Genomic DNA, 25,718 nt, shown 5'->3' with positions numbered 1-25,718 from the left:
AGTTATAACATTTTTATGATTCAATTTAAACCCACTTTTAGTGTTGAACTATCAACATTTTAGGTTTGGTTATAGCCAGTGAATGCCAACTGTATAAATTTGCATTTGGTAAAATAAATCAATTACAGTGATTTTTTTTAATCTTAAATACCATTAAGAGTAATAAAAAAGATATAACTGAGTATCAAGCAAGTTCATTTCTATGGTTGGTTCCTTTGGGTTACCACAGACGTTCACTGGACTTCCTAAAGTACCTCCTCGTGTTCTGGCCACTGAAATATTTGAGAGAATGTGAAGTACAAACACGTAAGACACACTACAGCATTAAGTGTGTAAGACGTTTGAATAAATGCACTGAAAATAACAGCAGTGAACAACACCATTAGACAAAAGATATCCACATTAAAGTCTGTAACCTATTTTTAACCATTCATTTACCACATACACTGGTCATGCATAATAAACTGCAATAAAAACTAAATTAAGAACAATTCAGTAATAGACAGGTATAAATACTGGGTTTTAAAAATGCTCCAGGATTTTTTTCACTCTTCTTAGCTTTGTGATACATTCATAGCAAAGCTCCAATGATTGCTATTCTTGTGCAGATTAAACTGCCCACTTCCGGAATAATGTATCTGTCTTATTTTTAGTAGGGGCTATTTTCTCACATACACCTCTGATTTTCTGCTACCATGTCCTGTGCTTCATGTTAATTGCATTTACTTATATGAATAAATGTACATCTGAATGATCCAAGAAAATTCCCTTTATGCCATTACTGAAGTAAACTATCACTTAGAACCTCCTAGAAAAGATTATATCAATATCAAAACAAAAATGATTGATAATATTTACTCATCTGAGGACAGAAGGAATTACTCTGGGAATGTATCTTTAAGTTTATTTTTCTGATACTGCTTATTCTCCTTTTATTAGCATGAGAGCACTGGTTTAAAGTATACCAAAAGTTGAAAAATTTTATGCCTAAGGAAAAAAAATGCTGCCTTAAAATATCAAAAAATATTCTATAAACCAGAATATTTACAAAAGTAATACTATGATGAGTCATTTTCTTTCTTAAAATGAGAACTTACTACTTCATTGTTATTGCCCACATAGAGGTGCAAGGAATAAGTCCTTGAGGCTTGGCTGTATCATGAGCTAAAGGAAGTGTTCTTGCTCGCGCTATATTTTTCAAAGTTCACTTTACCTTTAAGTGGGTATGGTTTACAAAAACTTATAAACAGTATAAAACATTCCTCCAGAAAAGGCACAATTTTCACTGAAAGATTTTAAGTGTATACCTTGCTATGAGCCGACTAGAATGATAAATTGATAGAATGATATTCCAGAATAATTCTTTAATTTATAGCAAATAGGAAACTCCAAAGATCATATTTGAAACATGCAATTCTTCATGATTGTGTTGAAACATAGTCAAAAACTGCTCAATAAAAAATCGGACTATGTGTTTGAGGGTTGGTATAGGGCCAAAAACCATCATCATGATTCTATCAAATTTTCAAATTTTCCCATTTTGATTTTTCAGAACCACTCAGCTCTACATAATGTTTCAACTTTATGCTCCAACATTGATATATGTAATTTTCAGGGTCACTGGAGTTTTTATGCCAATCAGCTGTTTTCTGTGAACATTAAAATATAAAACAAAAGGAAAGGAAATCCCTCTTTCTATGTTAATTCTGTTGGTTTAGACTGATTTAAATAATAATGTTTAGGAATAACTTCCTAAGTCTGTCTGTAGATGTCTGCGGTCTGCTCAGTGCATTCTGACTGCTCTCAACAAAATGAGCACAGGAAATACCCAGGAAACACTTGCACATGTCTTACCAAAGAGAAGATTAAAGACTGAGGTGCTACAGACTGAATTGTGTCCGTCCCAAAATTCATATATTGAAGTCCTAACCCCCAGTACCTCAGAATGTAACTGTACTTGAAGATAAGGTTGCTAAAAAGGTAATTAAATTAAAATGAGGTCATTAGGGTGGGCCCCAATTCACTATGACTCATAAGAAGAGAAAATTGGACACAGAACACACACAGAGAAAGACTATAATGAAGACACAAGAAGAAAATGGTCATCTACAAGCCAAGGAGAAATGCCTGGAACGGATCCTTCTCTCCTGCACCTTAAGAGGAACCTACCCTGCTGGCACCTTGATCTTGGACTTCCAGCCTCCAGAACTGTGAGAAAATAAATTTCTGATGTGTAAGCCACCCAGTCTGTGGGACTTTGTTGTGACAGCCCTAGCGACTAATGCAGGTGGTGTCATTTCACTCCTTTGTATCTTCCCACAGAAGATGAGAACCAGGCAGGTTCTCTATAGATGCTGGTTATCTGACTAATACCATACAAATGAGGACAGGCTGTTCTGCAGATAATCCTCTCCCTGGTGCCTAATCTCTGACCCAGAGGGACACTGCTCAACATGTCTATGTCCTAACCACGTGGAACCACTAGCTGTCACAGCAGTGGCCTTCCTGGAGTGGGTCCTTCAGGAAGATTTTCTCCTAGGCATCGGGCCCCATCACGGAATAGTTCCCAGTTTTTATAATCTCTTTTCTCCCTAAAATAGAAGTACTGCAGAAATATTCAGTATGCTCTTTCCAGGAAGTATCCCTGGCAAGAATCAGCAAGATGGTATGCAAACATGTGAATCTCATTTTACTTTCAGAAAATGGCAGATGTAAAAGAGAGATAATATTGCCAACAGACCTCAAAGAAACCCTGCTTGGTCTCGACCGTGAGATAAATTCCTAACCCTGACATAGCCTTTAAACATAGCAACATATAAAAATCTCTTCAACTGTAAATATAAATTTTACATGATTCTAGATAGAGCTGAAGAAATAACAATGTCATCACATATCAATGAGTTACTATATTTTCCAATTTATTAATTCTCTTTTAACAATGGAGTATTCTGGCTTTAAAAAAAAAAAAAGAAAAGAAAAACCCAAATCTCTTATGAAAACCAGAGAATGGAGTGAGCTTCTCTTTCAAAATCTTATAATGTGAGTTTCTTTTTCATAATCTTTTTAAAAAATGATAGGTTAAATTAAATGTTGAACAGGTAGTTTACTAAGGAAGAAAAGATACAATGGCATTGTGATCAAATAGTTTTCCTTCAAAATTAGTCACTTGCTGTGTTTTTCATCACTGGCTTCACACAAACTGATGATTCTTGGCTAACAGGTTTTTTGATCAAGTATCTGTGTGAAGCACTTTTCATTCTTAGGTTAAAATTTGTTTTATTAATTAAGCAATAATTGAAACTACTTAAAATGAGCTGAATTACTGATCCCCAGAGTTAACAGTAAAATAAATCAGACTACCATACATAATAAAAATGAGCCAAAAATCCTTAATGTAGCACTCAGAATGCTTTATATATGCTACTTAGAGTACAATAGAGGTCACAAAAGTCCAATAAAACTTTATCAACAGCTGTTAAATAACACCCTTTGGTGGAAATATGCTAATTGCCATTACAGAACACCTTGGCTATTTGTAGTCCAGTTCAAAATCATGATCCAGTTCTAAAGTTTATACTTTCAGACTAAGAAGGAATAGTTATCTACCTTGAGACTAAATCAATCAAGTATTGGGGAACTTGAGCTTAAATTAGGTTCTTTCAAGGGCTGAAGTGAAAGACTTCTTTTTGAAAAATTAATGCAGAAACATTCCAATGACAATAAATTTAGGTAAGTGAAGGAAGGAGAATTCAACTATAAAGAAAAAAGTCACCTGTTTTTGAATTAGAAATTACATAGCCCTCACTTTAAAACAGGAATTTTTCATAAGAAAATCTTTTTTTTTTGTTCTACTGTGGCATAGTTATTTAAAGATTGTGCATATAATTACGAAAAGAAGAATCCAAAAAGAACAACTTGTATGTCAGTCAAGAATTCAAAGATTAATATTTATGAAAACAATTGGCAAACAACAGTCCATGATCCAAGAACAAAAAATGTTGTAGCAGATGTCTTGTCAAGAGGCTACAGACGATGAGAAGTAGCATACTTTCGTCCATATGTTTTTCTCAGCCTTAAGAAAAGATTTCCTCAGTCATTTCAATTTGGAAGAACACAGAGTGCCTGTGTATATAGCAAAATAGAAGCTTTTTTTGTAAGAGAACTTTGAGCCAAGACTTCTGGCTTCATTTGGAAAGAAGTGGCATATACATTTAGGAAGAACATGAATAGAAAATCAGCCAAATAACTTTAGTAATCCAAGTAATTCAATCTGTCAAGATTTTACAGAAGAAACTGGGGTGGTCGTTGGTTGTTTTAGCCTGTCCAACATCCCTTCCCCTGTCTTTTGGCAGCAATACTCCAATTTTCTGACAACAACCCCTCCCTTCTTCCATGCTGTTTTGTTAGGACTGTTTGTTAGTGCCCTGTCTTGCATAGCTGCTCAACCGTTGAGTTCGTGACTATGAAATCTAAGGTTAATAAGGAGAGGAAGGGAGCAAGCTGAGGAATTAGGACATTTGAGGGGTCAGTGGTTCTGATTAGGTCAAAGGACACTCGTAACGAATGTAGCTAAACAAGAAAACTGAATGGGAAAGAGTAAGGGTCAACAAGTTCAGATGTGTGAATTAGCAATTGTGGAGAAGAAAAAATTCCTCATAATGAAAACCTACAGGGTGTTACCAAAGAAATGAGTGGTGTACCGTGCAGAAAAAAGGTCAGTGCAAACACAGAGGTCAAGGTCCGGAGAGGCCAGAGTGTTAGATACATACACCACAGGGATTGAAGTCACCCCTGATGATGGCAGGTTTATGGGTCAACACATGGTCTGTGATCTACATTCCAAGGTCTTGGATGGATGAGAAAGAGTGACTGGGATGTTGGCAGATGCCAGGGTGATGTAGTCAGAGGGCCTTAACCTCAAAGGAGCAAAGGATTTTAAAAGAAGGCATAGGAATCCACCAGGAAGTAACAATGGGAAGCCACAAGCCCTCTTCACATGGAAGATGAGCAAGAAAAGAGATGGCACCTGACAGAATTGCTGAGAGAGCAGGCTGACCTTAGGGGAAAGCGAGTCTCCCTGTAAAGCAAAAAGGTGGAGGGAGCTCTGAGAGAGGAGGATAAGGATACAGGAGAACTTTCTGAAAGGGAATTCCAGAGGGGAAGAAGAGATTGAGAGCCCAAGGAAGAGAGAAATGGCAAGGAGACGTGGAACGTCATGGGGATGACAGGAAGGGTTTGGTATTTACATTTTGTACACTGACTGGTAAAGCATGGTGGAACTGATATCAACAGCCTCTCTCAAGAGACAGGGAATTGGCCTACTAGCCAGAGGTCTTTTCTAACCCTGCCAAGGGGACTGGGGACTCCTAGCCAACTCTACGTATGGTGCAACCTATTTGTTGAACGAATAAACAAATAAATGGCTGCATGCACCACAGTGGTAGATGGTGAGAATCCTAAAGAATGCATCCTTCTCAAAGATACACCCGAGTGTGCGATTATTGTTTGGTTACCACTTACCTTCTGGTAAGCACTTCCCTGATTCCTATACTCTGGCATTGTGAGAGAAAATGAAATTAACTCAATACCTGTGATGGAAATTCTGTAAGCACATGTCTCCGAATTAGTACTTTCAACATCATTCCATCTGTCTGATATGAATTATCAGCATTTGATCTGATTTTAATGGTCCACGTATCTTCATTTAGATTATTTTGTGCCACAGGCTCTTATACCAAGCCGCCATGCTGTGCTTGTGACCATATCACATGTGTTTCCCCTATTCTGTTACTCTGGGACTGCATAAGTAGCATAGTCTACAATTTGAGTTTTAATTAAAAACTCAACCAAAAGCTAAGATACAACTGAGAAAAGATAAACCTAACAACTCCACTGAGCAAACTCCAAATGTTCAAAATGTTATATGTTGTTTTGTTTTAAGCAACTAAGATTTATCCAAAAATGCTTACGACTTTTAAGCAACAGATGGAATACGCAGAAATGAAGCCTACTCTGAAGAAATCAGTAAATGATACATGTTCAAAATCATTAAACACAAGAAGAAATCTCTTAAGGTGGTTCATGTTATTTTAAACAAGAAAATAATTTTTCTCTGGCAGCCATGCATGAAACTCCTACAGCTTTGTAAGTTGATTTCACAAATGATTGAAAGACAATATCTTGTAGTGGTTGGAAACATGGGTTCCAGAGCCAGACCACCTGGGTTTCCATCCCAGCTCTACCATTTTTTGCTGTGTGACCTTGGGCAGGTTTCTTGACCTTTCTGTGCTGAAATACCCCAGTTTGTTGTTGTGAGCGTTAAATGAATTAACAATTAACATAGTAAACAAAATAAAAGTTTTACTATTATTCAGGGCATATACATGAAAGTGGGATGAGAATATATTTATCCCCCCCTTTTTTTTAAATATTTGCTTGACCTTCAGGTTTCTAGAGGTATCAAAAGGAAGAAGTCCGAAAGAAGTGGCATGAAAAACTGAAACCAAATTCACATTATCATTTCTTTTCACCAGCATTATTTAATTCACTATCATGTGGAGAAGCATCACAGATAGTAAAACCAGAAATCTTTGATTCACATTCCTGCCCTACCAGTTGCATGTGATTATTGCAGGTCATTTTATTCTCTGTGTGCCTTTCTTCTTATCTATAAAATGGAGATTAAAAATAATACAATCCTACCTCAGAGAGTAATTGTGAGGCTCCAAGTGACACAGACTCATTGTTACCTTGCAAATAGGTTCTCTAGATATGCACAATCAACAACAGTTAAAAAATAACAATAACGTGGTGTTAGTGCCTCGCGCACCAGGTTGTATATCCTCTGTGAGCCCAAGAATTAATATGTCTGATAGAAACAGTAAAATGTATCAGGCCCAACCTGCTCCGTAGCTTTTATATCACTTTTTCTCCTTACAACCCTAACAGCACAGAGCAGTTCCAAACACCCATTTTTTCTTGTGGTAGGAGATGCTGACTGAGTTCAATAGTTAGTAGACTCTGCAGCTAGTTACTGTAATTAATCTGACTAACTCTGCATCTTAGTTCGGATGACTGGACCTCAGCCTCTCTCCAGAGCCCTCATTGCTCTCACGTTCCTCTGGTTTTATAGCAGGCTCTTTCCTTGTCCAAAGCCTTCATGGTATTTTTGCTGCTCTTGTGGCCTGAGTTACTTGTTTGTTCTTACCAGGTCCCTTTGCAGGGAAGGGAGCCCTTCCTGCAACAGACATCCAGTGTCTGGCCTCCTCCCCATTTGCTGGCCTTCAGATCTGGTCATCCTTTGCTCTAACTTCACTTGGCTGAGCTGCCACTGTTACTGTGCACAATGTCTGGGAATTCCCTATTTCCTCCCATTCTGCCTTCTAAGCCACACTCCAAGTAAAGACTCCAACAGCCCATTGAACATGTTGCTTTCTGCAAGGTTGTCTCCTGCATCAGCCCTGTGCTGTGGCTCTCTGCTGCTGGCCCAGCTTTGCAGGTGCATCAAGTGTAAAGAAACCTGCCATTTCCTACATACAAAACAGAACCTGAAGTGATACCTCTACAATCTACTTCTTACACACGACTAGTGAAGGCCAGTGTGTCATACTTGAAGACCGTCAGTAACATTTATATGCACTGTGTGCAAGTCAGTCAGTCAGTTCACAAACATGTAGTGAGCAACAACTGTGTGCAGTTCACAATGCTGGACAACTGACAATACTTCACTGAATAAGATCAACAGTCTCTGCCCTCACATAGTCCACACATTTTGTGGAGCATGGACTGGGACTGGAGAGAAATTCAGAACTGTGCCCGCTTAGAATCTCAGCAGTGAAAGGCCTTCTGGGTAATTATTCATCTTATCAAACCTGTCCTCAAAGAGTTTCTAACTTATTTAAAATAACAGAACACACTGAAGAAAACATTCATAAGGCATAATATAAAAAGGTCTATACTAATAAGACAAATATGATTTTATAAATGCTGAAGTGATTGCAAACTAGGATAATATGGAGTCAAGCTAATCACAGAATGCTTCCTGGAAAAGGGTTTAGGTTAGATTATGGTAAAAATGATTAACTTAATTTAATAATACATTAATTTTAGTGCTTTTTTCTTTTAGTTCTTTATTCTCTTCTCTTTTCTCTTTTTCTTCCCTTTTGCTTTTTAATGTTATCCTTCACCTATAATCATTAGCTACCAAATGTTTTACACTTATTGGAGACAATCAATGGTAGCTACTTTCTGAATACAGGTAATATTTTCATTACGACCTTTTAGTCATAAATCTCTAAAGAGTCATAGCATATCTCAAAAGCCATCTAGGCAACGAGTGTTATTGTGTCTGATTTTGAAATGGGAAAGTAAAGGAAAGGCACAGTTAAGAACTGCAACTTTTTGTAATAATGAGGTTACAATGACTATATTAAATCTGCTAAACTTATCACTTTTATGGTCTAACAAGTGACCAAGCCAGCCCAGCAATTTACTCTTTTCAGAGTAAATTCCTAAAAGCAACTGTTGCTTGTCTGCCTCCTTTAATTAATGGTCAAAATCTTTTCACCTATATGAAAATATAAAATATAAATTCCAAAAGGGAAAAATATATTAATTATGTTTCTAAAACATCTTTTATAGTAAGACGACATGAAGACATTGTCGTTTCCATCTATTTAGTTAAAACACAACACGCACGTGTGTGCACACACGCAACATGTATGCAGGAAAGATGAAGACGGCACACATTGTAACATCGTTTACTGTTTCTAATTTAAAACATTAGAACATTTACACTGCAAAAAATAATTGCACTCACCTCTAAAATGCATTTAATAAGAAATACCACAAAATTTAGCTGTACTAAAACTGAAATTTATTTCCCTTAATAAAATAGTTATTATCAAATACTTAAGCTACAATGCACTGTATGTAGCATTTCTACTTAAACTTGTTTATTTGACCGCTAGAATGTGAACCGAGTATATATGCACAGAAGGCAAGTATTCTGCACAGATTCTTACAATAACAGGAGCTTGATACAATTTACAAATTTGCAACAATGCAATTACTGCTGGGACTGACAGGTATGCATAATTGATGTAGGAGTTAAGTTGCTTGGTATAATTCTGACATTCTTTTTACTGCTCTTCCAAATCACGAATAAAAGATTAGCTCCAGTGATTTTTCTTTCCTGCTTAGGAAAATAATAAATTATTTTAACTCGGGTGATAGTAAATTTAAGAGTTAAAAAAAAGTATGGAGAATGTCTTAAAAATAACTCCAGGCATCATTTCTTAAAGATTTTTATATCACATCACTCCAGATATCAACTTTCAAATTAAGAAGCCACTGTCTGCTATTGTTGTTCAAAGTGTAAATATCACCTTCTCCACTTGGGCATTTGTAAAGATCACAGCTCTCAGTTAGATGCTATGCTGTTTGTTGAATGCCACACTTCCACAAGGGGCTATCTACTACAGTCATCTCACAAAATATTATTTAGAACTTTAATAGCTAATATTCTGGTTACTAACAACTCAGACCACGGTGACAGGATGGGAGCTGGGAGGCTCTGATCTTAATCAGTAGGTCTGTAAAAATAAATACTAAAAATCTCCGCAGCTCTTGCACATCATATTGTTCCGAATCAACTTGGTCCAAAATTTCCTTGCCTTTCCTTAGCAGCTCACTGAATAAACAGTTGATGCTTTCCAGTACACACTTAGGCAAATTTTAACAAGAATAAGATTAAAGAACTTTTCATTTTATTTAGTTGTATATCTGAGAAAAATAAAAGAGTTGTGATAATAAATCCAGTAATCTGTTTAGATCTAACATGTTAGTTAACAGCATGAGCTCAGAAGCCAAAATGTTTAGGTTGCAAGCCCAGCTCTCTTCCAACTACTAGACATGTGACTTTAAACTCTCTGTACCTCAGTTTCCTTATCAGTAAAAGGGTGGTAGTAATACTACCTATGGCATAGGGTTGAAGGACCAATGTCTGATACAGTAAACTCTTAATAGATGGTAGCTACTATCATTTTTTAAAATCAGTGCTTAAAACCATACCATACCTTTTACAGAGGCAGTTTCTAAAACTTTTGCAATAATATTTTAATGGATTATGGTATTTTAAATCTGAACATTTTAAGAATATTGAACTTTACTAAAGATCTTTGTTGTCCTGTAGATTTTATATATGTCAATGTAACTTAAAAGTAGATAGAAATATATATTCAGAGGGGAAATTATGGCTAGCATTCTAAATAGGTCAACTTCTTTGACTACAATATAAAGATAGTGACTTTAAATTACCAGTTCTACAGGCTATCAGTTTTCAGTACTCATATCTTTTCCAATTCTACAGTACAAAAGCTATGAATTTTATTATATATTTAGGATCAGATCTTACAGACATCTTTACTTTTTATGATTTATATTTTTTTTTGTGAGCGATATAATTTGTAACGCTCTATAAATCTTAATGAAAATGTATACTGAAGAGTAAAAGATGATGGAAATTAACCAGAAAAAAATCCTTACAACCAAACCAATCCTCTAAGCACAATCCTTACTTCCTGCCCCACTCCTATCAGCCCATCTCTGTCCAATCCACATTAGCTCTTTCTACCTCCACTACCACCTCAGGCAAACCTATACTCATTTCTAGACCTAAAATATCATTAAATACACAAAACAAAGCTATGGTGCTATAACTAAGCTACTCTGCTCAACAGCACACATATACCACCAGTTATTTCTTCTTCATGGCAGAGAGATCATGGAAATAAGAGGAGGAGAACTAAATGGCTTTAAGGATAAAGAACACCAGAAATCATACTGCCCTAAAGCCATTTTTAAACATTTTTTCTCTTCTCTTTCCCTCTCCAAATTTTCCAACATACATATTTTTTTAAAGCACAAAAAAGCTTACTGCTGTTTCCTTTAAAAGGCCTTTAAAAGATGACCCATATCAAAGGAATGTTGAGCTTTCAAAGTTGTTAAAGTTATAGGCTTTGTAAATTTTTGCCTTTCTGTCACAATCACCTGAACAAACAATACTTTTATGGAGTTCTTCTATAACTCACTTAGGTAATTTTTCCCCTTAAGAACTTAATATACACAATTTATTCTTCAATAAAAATAAGTACCATAAATTAAATCATTATATGATCCCTAAATGATTTCACATATCACCTAACAGAAAATTAAATTTTAATTTACTTATATTATTCTTTCAAGAATCTTTAAGATGTTGTCCACCCACGTCTCATCTCTCAGCCCTTTAGGCACACACTAAGGAACATGAAACAAGGAAGAATATTCCTAAGTATAATTAATTTAGGAATTGTAAACTTTAAAAAATAATTGACTAAATACCATATAAAATTTAATTGCATCATATATTCTTAATATATTTCCTTAACATATCATACAGAGAAGACTAACAAAATCAGAAATCTTAGAATCTCACGGATGAAAATTAAAGAGCATTTGGTTCAACCATGAAGCAAATTCATGTTTCATTGCCCTATTTTAAATTTTTACCAGCTACACACACACACACACACACACACACACACACACACACTCTTCTGGTTTCACAAACTAAGGAAATGAAAACAGAAATTTTCTTTTAAGCTAACTTTTAAATTTAAATAGGTAGAGTCTCAAATGCAATATTAGGATAGCTAGTGTTAAAAACCCTGGTGTGAGGTTTCTGTTTTGATTTATTCTGAGAAATCTCTTGGGAATGCTTCAGTACACAGTTAGTAGAAACCTAGCTGATTAGGTATTAGACAGCAGGGTATTAGGTGACCTATGTGACTGAACACAATTCTCTTGTCTGAGTCTCTCTTTCCACATTTGCAATGTGGAGGTAACTCTACCTGCTCTGTGTAGTTCCTAGAAATGGTGAAAGATAGAAAAATATTTTAACATATTTTGAAAAACAACAAAATGCCATAAATTCAATGAACTTTTTGTTATATACATTCATATTTAAATTGCCCCACATAGTAATCTTAATCAGCTACAGGTAAACTCTGCATCTAAATGTCATTTCTCACTGTCAGTAAAAGGATCACTGTAGTAGGTGGGATAATGGCCTCTCCCCAAAGACGCCCATGCCCTCATGATCTCTTGGCTAGTCATCAGAACCTATAAACATGTTGCCTTACATTGAAAAGGGGAATTTGCAGATATCACTTAGTTAAGGATCTTGAGATAGAAAGAATAATACTGGATTATCCAGGTGGTTCTGAAGTAATTACAAATGTTCTTAAAAGAGGGAGGCAGGAGTGTCACAGTAGGAGAAGTAGATGTGACAATGGGGAAAGGGGGGACAGAGAGAGAGAGAGAGATTGGAAGATGGATGCTATGCTGCTGGCTTTGAAGATGGAGGATGGGGCCATGAGCCAAGGAATGCAGGAGGACTCTGGAAGCTAGAAAAAGCAAGGAAATGAATTCTCCCCTAGAGTGTCCAGAAGGAACACAACACTGAGACACCTTCATTTTAAGCTTGTGACCTCCAAAACTGTAAGGTAACAAATCCTGTGTGGTTTTAAGCCACTAAATTTTTGGTAAATAGGAAACTAATACAATCATGAAAACATAGCCACCTACTATCCCACTACTGAAAACCAGGGTTTTTTCTTGTTAAAGACCACCATGAGTTGTACATAGTAGCTTTGACCACTTCTGAATCTGTTGCCCAATGTCATCTCATCCAGACTGGTGAGTCATTCAACTCCCCTCCACTGGCAAGGAAAACTGAGCACCAGCTGTTTAAGAAGGACCAGCTGACAACGTGGAGATCATCTAGTCCTGTCTTTTTCCCAGTGTAGGTTTTTGAATTGTTCTAGAACTAAGATGTTTTTCTTTAAAATTTCCTGCGGGGAAAAAAAGTTTTCTGCTTCCACTAGTAGAAATGCTTCTCATTTCAAAACACTTAGAATTAACAGGTTGTCTAAGAGATAGAATTCTTTCAGCTATAATTTTTTCTTATTCTGTCATTAGTAGACCTGGAAATTAAGAAATAAGACAACTAAGAAATTAAGAAATAAGGTACTTATAATTCCCTTTTCAGGTTTCTTTTTTCTTAAATAACTACATTTCCCCCATCTTTAATATTTTCTTAGGGGTTTATATAAAACTTTACCTTTTTTGGCTGCTATATTCTGTCATATTCTGTCTGCCTCTGTCTTAAAATGTGGAGCTAAAAACCTGCTGGGCAAAGTATACTGACTTTTCTTAATAGCTGTACACAAAATTTGTAAAAGTGAGTTGTGAAGTAAAAAATAAGATTAGGCAGAGAGGAAGAAGTTCTAATTTAAGCCCTGGTTCTGGCCCTTGCTGTGTGATCTCAGGCAAATCACATAATCTCTCTGAGACTCAGTGACATCTATAAGACAAGGAGTTTGCACTAAATATCCAGATAAAAACTAAAGGATCATAAAAGAGAGGCAGGAAGTCTTCTGGTAATTCTATTGAGAAAGTAATTGCCACTTGCCAGAACGATGAATAAGTACTAACCATTAGCTCCTCCACAAAGATAACAGTGGGGGCATTGAGGCTTGTTTGGATTTTAGCAATCTATGATTACAGATGTAGCAACATTCAGGACAGGAAAAGCCTGGGATACATTATAGGCACACTGAGTAACACAGATTTTTGGAGGTAATAGATGAAGAAGGGCAGGGAAAAAAAGGGAAGGGGATAAATGGAAAGCCTGGAACATCAAGGCAGTGCAGAGCCCCTGAAGGTTTCTGAAAGGCCCTCATGAGCTCTTGTTTAGATTATCACAGGAGTCCACTAGTGAACTGTACCCCTTGGTGGCCTCTGGCAAGCTAGGTGATTCATCTCCATATCCCCAGTGGCCAAGCACAATAACCTGCACTTAATAGTTGATTAAAATATGTGTTGGGTGACTAAATGGATGACCCCAACCAGCCTTTGTCATCTTAACTTTTCGCAGAGGGCTTGTCCTGGGGATGCCATTCACATCATCTCTATTACCCCCTGGAGTTGTGAAAACACCAGTCCCACCTTCCTTCAAGGAGGTGTCAGGGGACTGGACTACTGGAGTTTTCTAGACAATAGATAATGAAAGTTTGAACTAGTGATAGCAGTGGGAATGAAAAAGAAAAAAACAGATGATTTATTTTAGAGTGGTTTGGGAGATAAACTAAATATTCTTGACTAGTCAAAGTAAAATCTTACTTGATTTGTTTCTTATTTTCCTTTAGAGTAATTCAATAATAATCTATTACATGAAATTGGAAGTCTTTCATGTATCTCCTATTAAACACAAGACATGATTATTGTAAACCTCACCCACGGTCAAACAATTATATTTACCCCATTTTTCTACTTTAGGATCTAGTACCTCATCAAAATCAAATAATCTACAGCAACATTTTAAGGAATCATAGAAAGAAAACAAAAAGTCCCAAGGAACTCTATTTACCATTTTTAAAAGCAAACCATACACTCAAACTTATAAGAATCTTCTGGAGTCCTGTGTCAGAGAAACATTTGCTAAAATTGCATCAATGAACTTTATTTCAATAATTGGTTTCCCAAACATAGTTTAAATGCTAAAGATAACTAATATAAAGCAGAAGGCATTTTGATTACTGAAACAAACATCTGATTCAAACGGAGTATTTTGAAGCAATGCCTCTTCTGTTAATATCCAGGATTTCAGTGTATTTCTTCTCTACAGAAATGTGTTTAAAAAAACAAAAACCTTTTTGGAATTAGATAGCACATATATAAATTTATAAATAAAATGAAATCCTTCCATTTTTAAAAATTTCAGATGATTAGTATTTATAGAAACAGAACAAAAAGTTATTAAGAAGCATAGTATAAATTTTGTTTGATACCTAACTTAAAAGTATAGATAGCTAGCTTAAAAAAAATTCTCTAGATTTATATCTTACATTTAAGTGTATCACCTTGGGTATTAAATATGCTGCTAGCTATCTCTTAATGAGTGCCAGAGCTGTCATTTTTAATAAGACCAACAATTATTATCTGTAAGTTGATATTTCCCTGAAAACCATCTGTATAATACTTAATATTGTTAAGAATAGAAACTGACTATTCCATTTATAAAAAGAACTACTATTTTATAATACGTGGCATAATAGTATTGGAAATAACATATACATATTTACAATAAAAAAATCAATATATGCCAAAATGCATAGACATTCTCAATATACAGCAGAACTTTACACAAAATCTAAATAATGAATCTCAGTCACTTATTGTTTAAAAAGGTCATTTGGTCCATTGAAGCCATAATGGAAAACATAAATAAACAAATAAACCAAATATTTAGGCCACTCTAATCTTAATTTCCCAATTCAAAATAAGACATGAAAGATGAATACCATAAAAACTCAAATTACATAATTCATTTAAGTATATACACCATTAATATAGAATGCAGGCTATTGTAATTCATAGGTTACAGTATTCTAGAAATCTTACATTATTTTCAAATACTAAAAATTAAAAAAGAAATACCTCTTCCACAAAGCTGTCTTTCTTCTCTAGCATTTCTCGTAATGTCTGAAGAATTTTAATGCACAATTTTTCTTCTTTCTCCATTAGTTTCTTTGTGTGATTAATCAACCTTAAAGCAAAACATTAAACCTTAAAAAAGAACAGTGATTTCTCTTCAAGCTATATATGAACATCATTTGAGAATATGAAGTAAACCAGATGTATGTTTTTGAAACATAAAATTATATTTCAGTTTATAAATTTCCTATTAAAAACATCCTTTTCATTTTATAGGTAGTATATCTCAGGACTTTTTAAACTTACTCAGGTAGCATTCTTTTAGTGGGACACAATACTCTTTGAAAAACAGTGAAACACTGATATTCTCAATCACATCATATGAACTAAAATACCTTTACTAGCAGAAAAATATGAAAATCTGTAGTATACAATATTTTATTATGTTATGTTATACTATATTATTTTGTACGTATTGTACTACATTAATTATACAGTAGTAGGGGCAGTACACAACATTGCAATCTTAGCAAAATAGGCTGCTTTTCCAGTTTCCATTAGTAATAATGTGCTGTTATTCACCGCTAAGGTTTGGTAGAAACAGGCAGTTTCTGTGAGTAGAAGCAAAAAAAAAAAAAAAAAGGAACATCAGGACAGTCTATTCATTTACTATTTTTGCTGTAATATGGGCAAAAACTCAAATCAATTTTATGGTAGTGAACCATGCACTGGTATTTTGTTGGAGAAGAGTTTCAGGATCACAGATGTACACCATCCCCAAGAACTTGAAATCAAGTAAAATGTTCATAATCAGAATTTATAACTTAGCATATGTAGCTCATATTGTTAAAAAGCTGGTCCTCAAAATGACACTGTGAGATATGTCTTCCTAGAGAAACAAAATGATGTAAAGTAAAAGGAAATGATCTGATTTCAGTGACATAACATGAGTCCTGTGGGACATAACCCTGAGAAGAAGTGAGCTTTCACTAGGTAACGGCTAGCAAATGCTCATCAAGTGTCAAGGTCAAGTATAAGAACGTCCCAATTCATCCTCACAAGCCAGTGTGACAGGGTCTATGTTCAGACTAATTTTGGTAATGAGAAAACAGAAGCCTAGAGAGAAAAAGCAACTTGCCTCTGGTTACCTAATTGTTAAGTGGTGGGACCTGGTCCATCTGACTTCGGAACCAAAATTCTTAAGCACCACTCTGTGGTGACATGATGCAGTTCACTGCTCTCTTGAGTCTCACGGTTGCTGTGGAGAGTCTCAACACACACCAGGTTGCTCACAGGCAAGAGATGAACAACGCATGTGGTGGGGTAAGGATATAAGAAGCGAGGCAGAAGTATCATAGATAAGACTCGGTAAGTAATATCATATGGGAAGTGGAAGAGGAAGAAGGGCAGATCCTAGAGCCCTGAAGTGTATGAATTGGGTTAATGCTCATATATGGATGGTGATACTTTTAAATGACACCTATTGCATGCTGAAGGGGTAGTACACAGGGAAGCTAACCATGATTTCCTTTTAGATAAACTGAGTCTGCACAAGGTGATACATATCCATGCGGTCAGCTCCAGCAAGCAGAGTAACTGTTCAAATGTTCTTCACAAGAAAAGTGAAGCCTATCTCTCTAAAACTTCTACTATCTGGTCCTTTCTTTTACATGATAGCCTTTGCATACATGAAAACAGTTTCGGTGAATATTGTAAATTTCTTTTTACTTATTTTTTTCTTTCTCAATTTCCATTTTCTTTAAATCTTCCTTAGATAAAATATTTAATTCACTAACCATATTGAAAATATTAACCATCAAGTTGAATGACCCCTTGCTGTGGATTTATAAAAGATATTCATATATCACATAATGTTTGGTTGGGTTAGACCAGTGACTTTCATTTTTTCTATGATCAAAGTAAGAAATACATTTCACAGAACAACCCAGTACATAAATACGTGTGTGTGTGTGTGTGTGTGTATAAACTGACACAAAAGCTATCCTTACTAGTTGAGATGCCCTCTGATATTTTATATTCTTTTCTAATTCATTTTTAAAATTAGCTGGTTGCCTCTATTTAAGTCAATTTAAAAATTACAAATGGATAACATCTCACAGTTTGAAAAACACTGAGATTCTCTTTCATAAGGGAGGAGTAGGTGCTGATTTGAATGGACCTAACCAGCTGCCTTAACACCTGTACTGACCTATTCGCCTCTCTCTCTCACTCTATATGACTAAGTAGCTCTGTGAATTGAAGTTCTTTCCTTCCATCTACCCTTCACATCCTCCTGAAGATCCTTCTGAGTTAATAGGTCCAAGAATTAGATTTATTTGAAGTAGGAAGTCTCACATAGGCCTTAGCCCTAGATATATTCTCCAACTAAGGTTTACCCAAGTGCTATGCACAGTAATACAAGGCCCCTTGCATAGCTACTAATAAAATTGGACTCTGATTTTGTCAGATATCCTTGCAAATGAAACCCTTGGCTCTTCAGAACTGGGGCAAGGGTAGGGTAAGTACTAGAGTAGAAAACAGACATTCCTGAGCCTTTGGGCAGAATACAAGTAGCATAAAAATCCCTTCTCTAACCACAAAAGTAAACACAACAACGTTTTCCTCCATCTCAGTGTAAGATATTTAATATATTCCCATTACCACATCACTTCTGCTTCTCTCCTTTTACTTTACCTAATGGTCCCACAGACTTGCCTCCATCTTCAGCACAGGTCAATATTTACTCCTTAATTACCTTATATCACTTTCTCATAGACCTATATCTTTAAGTTCTAGACCACTGTTGTCTGACAGAACTCTCTGCAATAATACAAATGATCTATATCTGTGCTGCCAAATTTGGTAGTTATTAGCCACACATGACTATTGAGCACTTGAAATGTGGCATATGTGATTGAGGAAGTGAAGTTCTATTTTATTTTATTTTAATTAACTTAAATTTTAATTTCAACAGCCATGTGTAGCTACTATATTGGCACCCTAGTTCTTGATGAGGAGTCAGTAAACTTTTTCTCTAAAGGATCAAATAGTTAATATTTTAGACTTTGCAGGCCATACAGTCTTTGTGGCAACTAGCTGATTCTGCCATAATGCATGAAAGCAGCAGCCATGGACAATACATAAATGAATGAGTGTGGCTGTATTTCAATAAAACTTTCTTTACAAAACTGAGTAGCAGGACCAGTTTAGCCTGAGGGCCAGAGGTTGCCAACCCCTGTTCCAGGCTATCACGTCTCTGGGATATATCTATAGTATCATATTAATTTACTGCAGTTAAAATTCTCAGGTTTAATTACTGTCTACTTTTTAACTCATATTCTATACATTGACATATATTCATAGAAGGTGAAGGGAACTTTTCAAAGACCCTATTTTTATAATGAATAACCAGGCAATACCTCTACTTAAAATTTTCTTTATAATGTTCTCAGCAGTCACCAATTTTGCAGACATTCTAGGCCTCTTCACTTAAAAATCCTTATTAGAAGACTAGTAAGTATCCAAATACACTCTTTCCAGTCCCCCTAAGATATAGTGTATGTCTACAGCCAACAATCCTTGATTCTGGCCAGAATATAGAAACTCCACCTACTCTTCAACATGATCCCTATAGTCTGGTTATTCTCATCCCATACCTTGTTTTCTCCCCCAAAGTCCCAGCTTTAACTGGTAAAAGAAAGGAACACACTTCTCATGTCCCCTAGTCTTTCAATTTCTCTCTCAGTACACTACAGTCAATGGTGGAGTTTTCCAGACCTCTTTGAGCAATACCCTCAACCACACAGGAATTAGCTGGGATGGATTATGTCAAGGGGCTTGGCAGCATCATTAAAACGACTCTCCATCCAGATACTCTTCCCAGGAAGACCAAACACCCTCTGACTGGCTATCTTGAGTCTACGTGTGATTACTTGCAAATCACCCAATGAAAAGTGCTCTCCACATAAAGACATGTCTCTTCTTTCTGGAGGTAGTTCCACATTTTCTCACAACTGCTTGTACTTGCAGATCTTCCTTGAGAATTTTTCACTTACCATTAAGATGAAAATACTTTATGGTAAACATTATCAGCTATAATAGATCTGACAATTCCACCAACATGATGAGAAAAATAAGTAAATGAAAGAGCTGCAGATGAGGTTCATTAAGACAGCATGGCCATGTGCTTTCTGAAATGAGCCTGACCTCCCCATCTCTCAGGGTGTTTGTGCAGTTAGATAAAATAATAGGTAAACACACAGGACAACAGCACACATAGGACAACAGCATACACAGTAGGACCTCAGTGTCAGCCCCATCCCTTTCTCTCTAGGCTAATGAAAATTAGTGACTCTCAAGAATAATCTGCTAAAAGATCACATCACCATATAGTTATAGAAAGGAACAAGAACCAAAATATTATTTGTGTGATATTTTGTACCCAACAATAACATACTTCATTTTCAGTAAATTTTAGTAAAATATGATAACCCTCACCAAAATAAAATTTCAAATGACTGGGGCCGGCCCGGTGGCGCACTGCTACAGTGTGCCGCTTGGGAAGCGCGGTGGCGCTCCCGCCGAGGGTTCGGATCCCACATACAGACCGGTTCCCGCTCACTGGCTGAGCGAGGCGCGGGAGCAACGCTGAGGGCTGCGATCCCGTTGCTGGTCCCGGTCCGGTACGGGGGCGACACTGAGGGTTGCGATCCGTTGCCGGACACGGAAAAAGACAAAAAAAAAAAAAAAAAATTTCAAATGACTAATTACTTGGGATGTATGTGGACCTTAAACCTTTCACATACTTTATGGACCATCATTAAGTATTAGCAGAATAAAAAGTAGAAATGTCATGGGCCATCTCAGTTTGGTGACACCAGCGGAATCTCACATTGCATCCACTTACTTGGACATGAAAGCACCACATCTTATCCTTGCATCACTTCCCTCGGGGAACAGCAGCTCTGGACTGTACAGTACATCGACCAACACTGAGAATTCTGCCTGCATCATCGGGCTGAACTGTTGCTCCAAGGAGGTCACCACATCCTAAGAAGTAAAGCACAAGAGAACCCACGTGAAGACCTCAGTCAGTCAGACTTCACCTTTCCAAGATATGACAAGCCTAAGAATAGGAACCAGGAGCGAGACATGAGCCATGGGAATCTCAGAGAAGATGTACCCTATCTTCCCATAGCACCAAATGTCTGTAAGTATACAGTAGTCTGGTTTTATGTATGAATACTGCCTGGTATCAGTTTTTTCATTTATAAGATAAGAGGGGTGGGTAGCTATAAGGTTTGTAAGGATATACAGACAAGAGGAAAGGTCAGGAAAGCCACTGTACAGGCCCTGCAGAATCTAGTCTAGGACTGTAATGGAGACATGACAGATATTCACCAAATTGGAATAAATTGGGGGCATACTAGAGGTAAAGATGAAAAAAGATTTCATATGTGTCATTGGTCATCCAGAGCTAACCATTTTTTCCAATGGGGATAATACGCTGATACAGTATTTGAAGTAGGGTAGTACTATACAGGGGTTCAATGACATTCAATAGTATCTCAAATTATATTTTCGAAAGACCCTACTGGTCACCTACCAAACAGCTTCTTTTCACCTTCTTCCTTGTTGACAGAATCCCAGTGTTGTTTCTGAGTCAGGCAGCAACATTCTCATGGAGATGAGCCCCCTCAGCTTAGGGTCCAGATGGATTAGTGTAAACCAGTCATGGTTATTCCATTTCTGCCCCTAGCGATTGGTCAAGGCAGGATTATGTGACACAGTCCCAGCCAATGAGACATCACGGGGTCTGTGTTGGGGGCAGGGAGGTTCTTTCAAAACCACCTACTGCTCAAGGCAGCCTGAGGGTGCAAATCCAAAATCCAAGGCAGCCCTCATGTGACCCTGGGAGACCTGCCTTAAGCTGAAAGCCAACAGACCTTCACTTTAGGACCTAAGAAGCTGCTGAATTAACCTACTCAGGGAGAGCCACAATGCCAGGTTACTTGCTACGTGAAACCATATAGTCCTTACTGTTGAAGATACTTTTAGCTGAATATTGTGTTCATCACTGCTGAAAGCATCTTAACTGATGTGTTTCTAAAATGAACTGTAGGCAATGATAATTTCCTGAACATCCTTTAATGGATAAAGCATCCCCTTTGTTTTTAAACTATGTTCAAAGACAAAAAAGAAAAAATCTCCTCACATAAAGCAACAATTTATTCACTCATAGCTACGGCATATTTTGATAAGCAAAAATCTGCCAGCAAAAATTGCTTTTTGTTACTTGTCAGCTACCGAGCACAGAAGGGGATACCACCCTCTTTGATTTCTTACCACTAGATTTCAATAGTTAACTCGTCTTTAACCTTCTTTCCCTTTCAGCAAAAGTTATCATTTCTACTCTAAACAAGTTTTCTGAGAAATTTCTGATAACAGTTAAGAGACTACCAGGATGGAAATTACGTAAAGGAGAAAACGAGATATTATATAAAGGTGGGAAAAGATAAATACATAGAACAGCCTCTAACACATACTGGCCACTTACTCCTTAATAAATGTTAGTAATCATTAATATTGAGCACCAATTAGCTGCAATCATCACCCTGTTGCCAAACTCAGTGGTCACTTTTCTGTCCTCCTCTTACTCAACCACTGCTAAGCAGTTTACGCACTGGTTCTGCTCTTTGCAACATGTTCTGCTCTTGGCTTCTGTGACATCACACTTTATTTTCCACCTATGTCCTGACCATTCCTTCACCATTTCCTGGGAGCTCCTGGTCTTTATCTCTTCTATATCTATACTTTCTCCGAGAACTCTCATCCGATTCCACGGTTTTAATATCATGCACATGCTGAAGCTTTCCACATTTATATTCCCAGCATGGACATCTTCCCAAACCACTCCAGGTTCATATTTCCAACTGCCTAGTTGACACACCCACTTAGGTATCTAAATAGGCATCTCAAATTCAATTTTCCCCAAATAGAACTCCTAAATCAAACTCTTCCCCCAACCTCTTTCTCTCCCTTTATTTCCTATCTGAGCAAATGATTTCATTGTATCAAGCCCAGAATCATCCTTAATCCTCTTTCCATCACCCCACAATGCATCCATCTGTCCACAAAGCCCTGTTGGCCTTACAACCAAATATATACAAAATTTATCCATTTCTCTTCATTACTATTGTTTCCTCCTTAAGCCAAGCCACTATCCATCGCCTTTTGCCTGAACTAATTAAAGCTGCCTAACTAGATTCACTGCTTCCATCTCTGGACCCTATAATCCACTCAAAATCCACAGTGATTTTTTTTAAAGGTAAACCAGATCATACCTATCCTCTGCTGGAAAATTCCAATGATATGCCATTACACTTAGAATAAAATCCAAATGCTTTACCATACACCTTAGTCCATTTGGGCTGCAATAACAAAATACTATAAACTGGGTAACTTATAAACAACAGACATGATTTCTCATGGTTCTGGAGGCTGAGAAGTCCAAGGTCAAGGCACCAGCAAATTCAGTGTCCAGTGAGGGCCCACTTCCTGGTTCACAGATGGTTCCTTCCTGCTGTGTCCTCACCTGGTAGAAGGGCTGAATGGGCTCCTTTGGGCCTCTTTTTTAAGGGCACTAATCCCATGAGGGCATAGCCCTCATGTCATAATCTCCTCCCAAAAGACCCACCTCCTAATACCATCACTTTGGGGGTTAGTATTTCAATATATGAATTTGGGAGGGACACACATTCAGACCAAAGCACCATGTAGGTTTCTACATGATTTGGCTCCTTATCTCATAATACTTTCCTCCTTTAGTCACTAAACTCCTGCCCCAATGGGCTTCTCTTGGTTCCTCAAACACACCAACTTCATTCTTGCCTAAGCACCTTTGCATTTACTGTTCCTTCCCCATAAAATTCTCTGTCCACAAATCTTTGAATAGATTATTCCTCTTCGTTACTCAGGTCTCAACTCAAATATCACCTTGATAGAGAGAAACTCCCTCACTACGGGATTGCTCTACCAGTAATTCTCCACTGTGTTTTTACCCTGCCCTATCTTGTCTATATCAGCTTTAATTATCTAACATCATAATAGTTATTTAATGAGTTTAAAAATATGTCCCATGAAAGCACAGACCATGGCTCTACCTCCAGCACTTAACACAGTGGCTAGTACAGAGTTTCCACTAAATAATTATTTATTTAATGAATGCCAATCACTGTGCTAAAAGAAGTTTAAGGCATATCCTCTGTATACTGGTTGAAACTACCTTCTTTTTCTCCTCTGAAATGTTCTACTCCCTTGGCTCTCATGAACCAGACTCCCCTGCTTTTGGACCCTGCCTCTTTTTTCTCTTTTTTTGGCCATTCTGCTACTCTTACCCTCTCACAAGGTGTTCTTTTTTCTCCCCACATCACTATAGTCTCTCTTTTAGCAATACCAACCAATATCCTTGCTTCAACTATTATCTCTGAATTTAGATTTAAATTCCAATATATTCAGTAGCCTGTTAACCTAATTCAGCATATTTTAATGACCATAGCCATTACCCTACTGTGTCTTCTCCTCATTTCTTTCCTCCTACACCAAGGAGTCTTAATAACATCACCTAATCTCCAATTATCACAGCCTCTTAAACTCCTCTCTCTACCTCCATCCAAGAGCCTCCAGGTCTGCTGATCCTGCCTTCATTACGTCTACAACACCTGTTGCTTTATTTCCTTCATACCACCACCTGGTTGAGATCTTAAGTAACTTCTAACTAATCTGCCTTCCTCTAGTCTCTTCCCAATACTGCTATTCCGCAAACCAGTAACTGCTTAATCACTTATAAGGATATTTTCCCCAAAATTTTCAATGACTCATAACCTTCCAGTTTCTCATACTATCTGAATCTAACTTGTCTTTTTAATTACATCTAACATTCATCTACATGTGACCTCTCATAATATTTATTCCAGTTCATGTCTTGACCATTCTCCAAGCCAAACAGTTTCCTCAAATCACACCCCAATTCACTCTATGAAATCATCTACTAATTATGTGGATAGGAAGATGCCTGTCATAGGCTGAACTGTGTCTCCTCCTCTCCAAATTCATATGTTAAAGTCCAAACTGACAATATCTCAGAATGTGACTCTGTTTGGAGATGGGGCCTTTAAAAATGCAATTAAGATAAAATGAGTTCATATGGGTGGGCCCTAATCCAATATGACTATTGTCCTTGTAAGAAGAGGAGATTAGGACACAGACATATGCATGCACAGAGAAGAGAGCATGTGTGGACACAGTGAGAAGTCAGCCATCTGAAAACCAAGGAGAGAGGACTCAGAAGAAACTAAACTTACTGACACCTTTATCTTGGACTAATAGCCTCCAAAACTGTGAGAAAATGAATTTCTGTTGTTTAAGCCACCCAATCTGTGGTATTTTGTTTGGCACCCCTAGCAAACTAATACAATGTCTCTCTTCACTCAATGCAGCAGAAGGGCCAGGCCAAAAGCATGAGTAAGATACTATGCAAGTAACTTGGGAGTAAAGTTGCCTGGATCATTCTGACCGAAGGATTATAAGAGAATACTGAGAGGTAAATTAAAGCAAGATTATGAATATTTAATTTGTTACATAAATATTCATGGTAAATTATTTTACCAATTTTATTATTGGTATTATGATTATTATTTTGTTACTAAGACCCACTAATCTCTACCATACCATCAAAACACATTTAATAATATACACTCATTAAAAAATAACTCATCACTTTTACTTGGACGCCATGCATTTTAAAAAGGTAGTGGTGGTAGAGAGTTGTAAAATAAAGCCCGATCCCCAACTAAAATTCAATATTTTCAATTGTATTTTATTTGTGTGACAACATATTTTTTAAATTGTGATTTAGAAAGTATGAATGCCATTTTACGCTCTGATTGTACCTGTAACTTTTCAATAATATTTCTGTAATCCCAAGCAGGCCCTCCAAGAGCTTCCTTAAAGCGTGGTCCAGAGCGAGCTGATAATCTCCAACCCATGGCTGCTCTCTGCACCATATTTGAATGGCTCTTCATGAAAAGAGTATTGACTTGGCTGTCCAAATCCACTGGAATGGCAATTCCACGATTTTTTGCTGAAAGATAAAGATTTAAAATATTTCCCTCTTAATTTGA

At 36.8% G+C, this 25,718-nt stretch overlaps 1 protein-coding gene across 1 annotated transcript in view; it reads right to left on the bottom strand.

The window, feature by feature from the left end:
- The window catches only part of LOC103603825 (inositol 1,4,5-trisphosphate receptor type 2), a gene marked incomplete at both ends in the record, with an annotated part of 166,825 nt that overhangs the window by 94,879 nt on the left and 46,228 nt on the right, over window positions 1–25,718 (bottom strand). Inside the window, 3 exons of the mRNA XM_008588413.1 lie at window positions 15,541–15,649; window positions 20,444–20,586; window positions 25,488–25,678. Of these exons, the coding sequence (XP_008586635.1) occupies window positions 15,541–15,649; window positions 20,444–20,586; window positions 25,488–25,678 (443 nt within the window). The remainder of the gene's footprint in view (window positions 1–15,540; window positions 15,650–20,443; window positions 20,587–25,487; window positions 25,679–25,718) is intronic.

This window comes from Galeopterus variegatus, unplaced genomic scaffold, assembly GCF_000696425.1.
Source record: "Galeopterus variegatus unplaced genomic scaffold, G_variegatus-3.0.2 Scaffold4807, whole genome shotgun sequence".
NCBI classification, from domain to species: domain Eukaryota; kingdom Metazoa; phylum Chordata; class Mammalia; order Dermoptera; family Cynocephalidae; genus Galeopterus; species Galeopterus variegatus.
The sequence above is the reverse complement of the archived record's forward strand: the minus strand, read 5'-3'. Positions and strand labels throughout refer to the sequence as shown.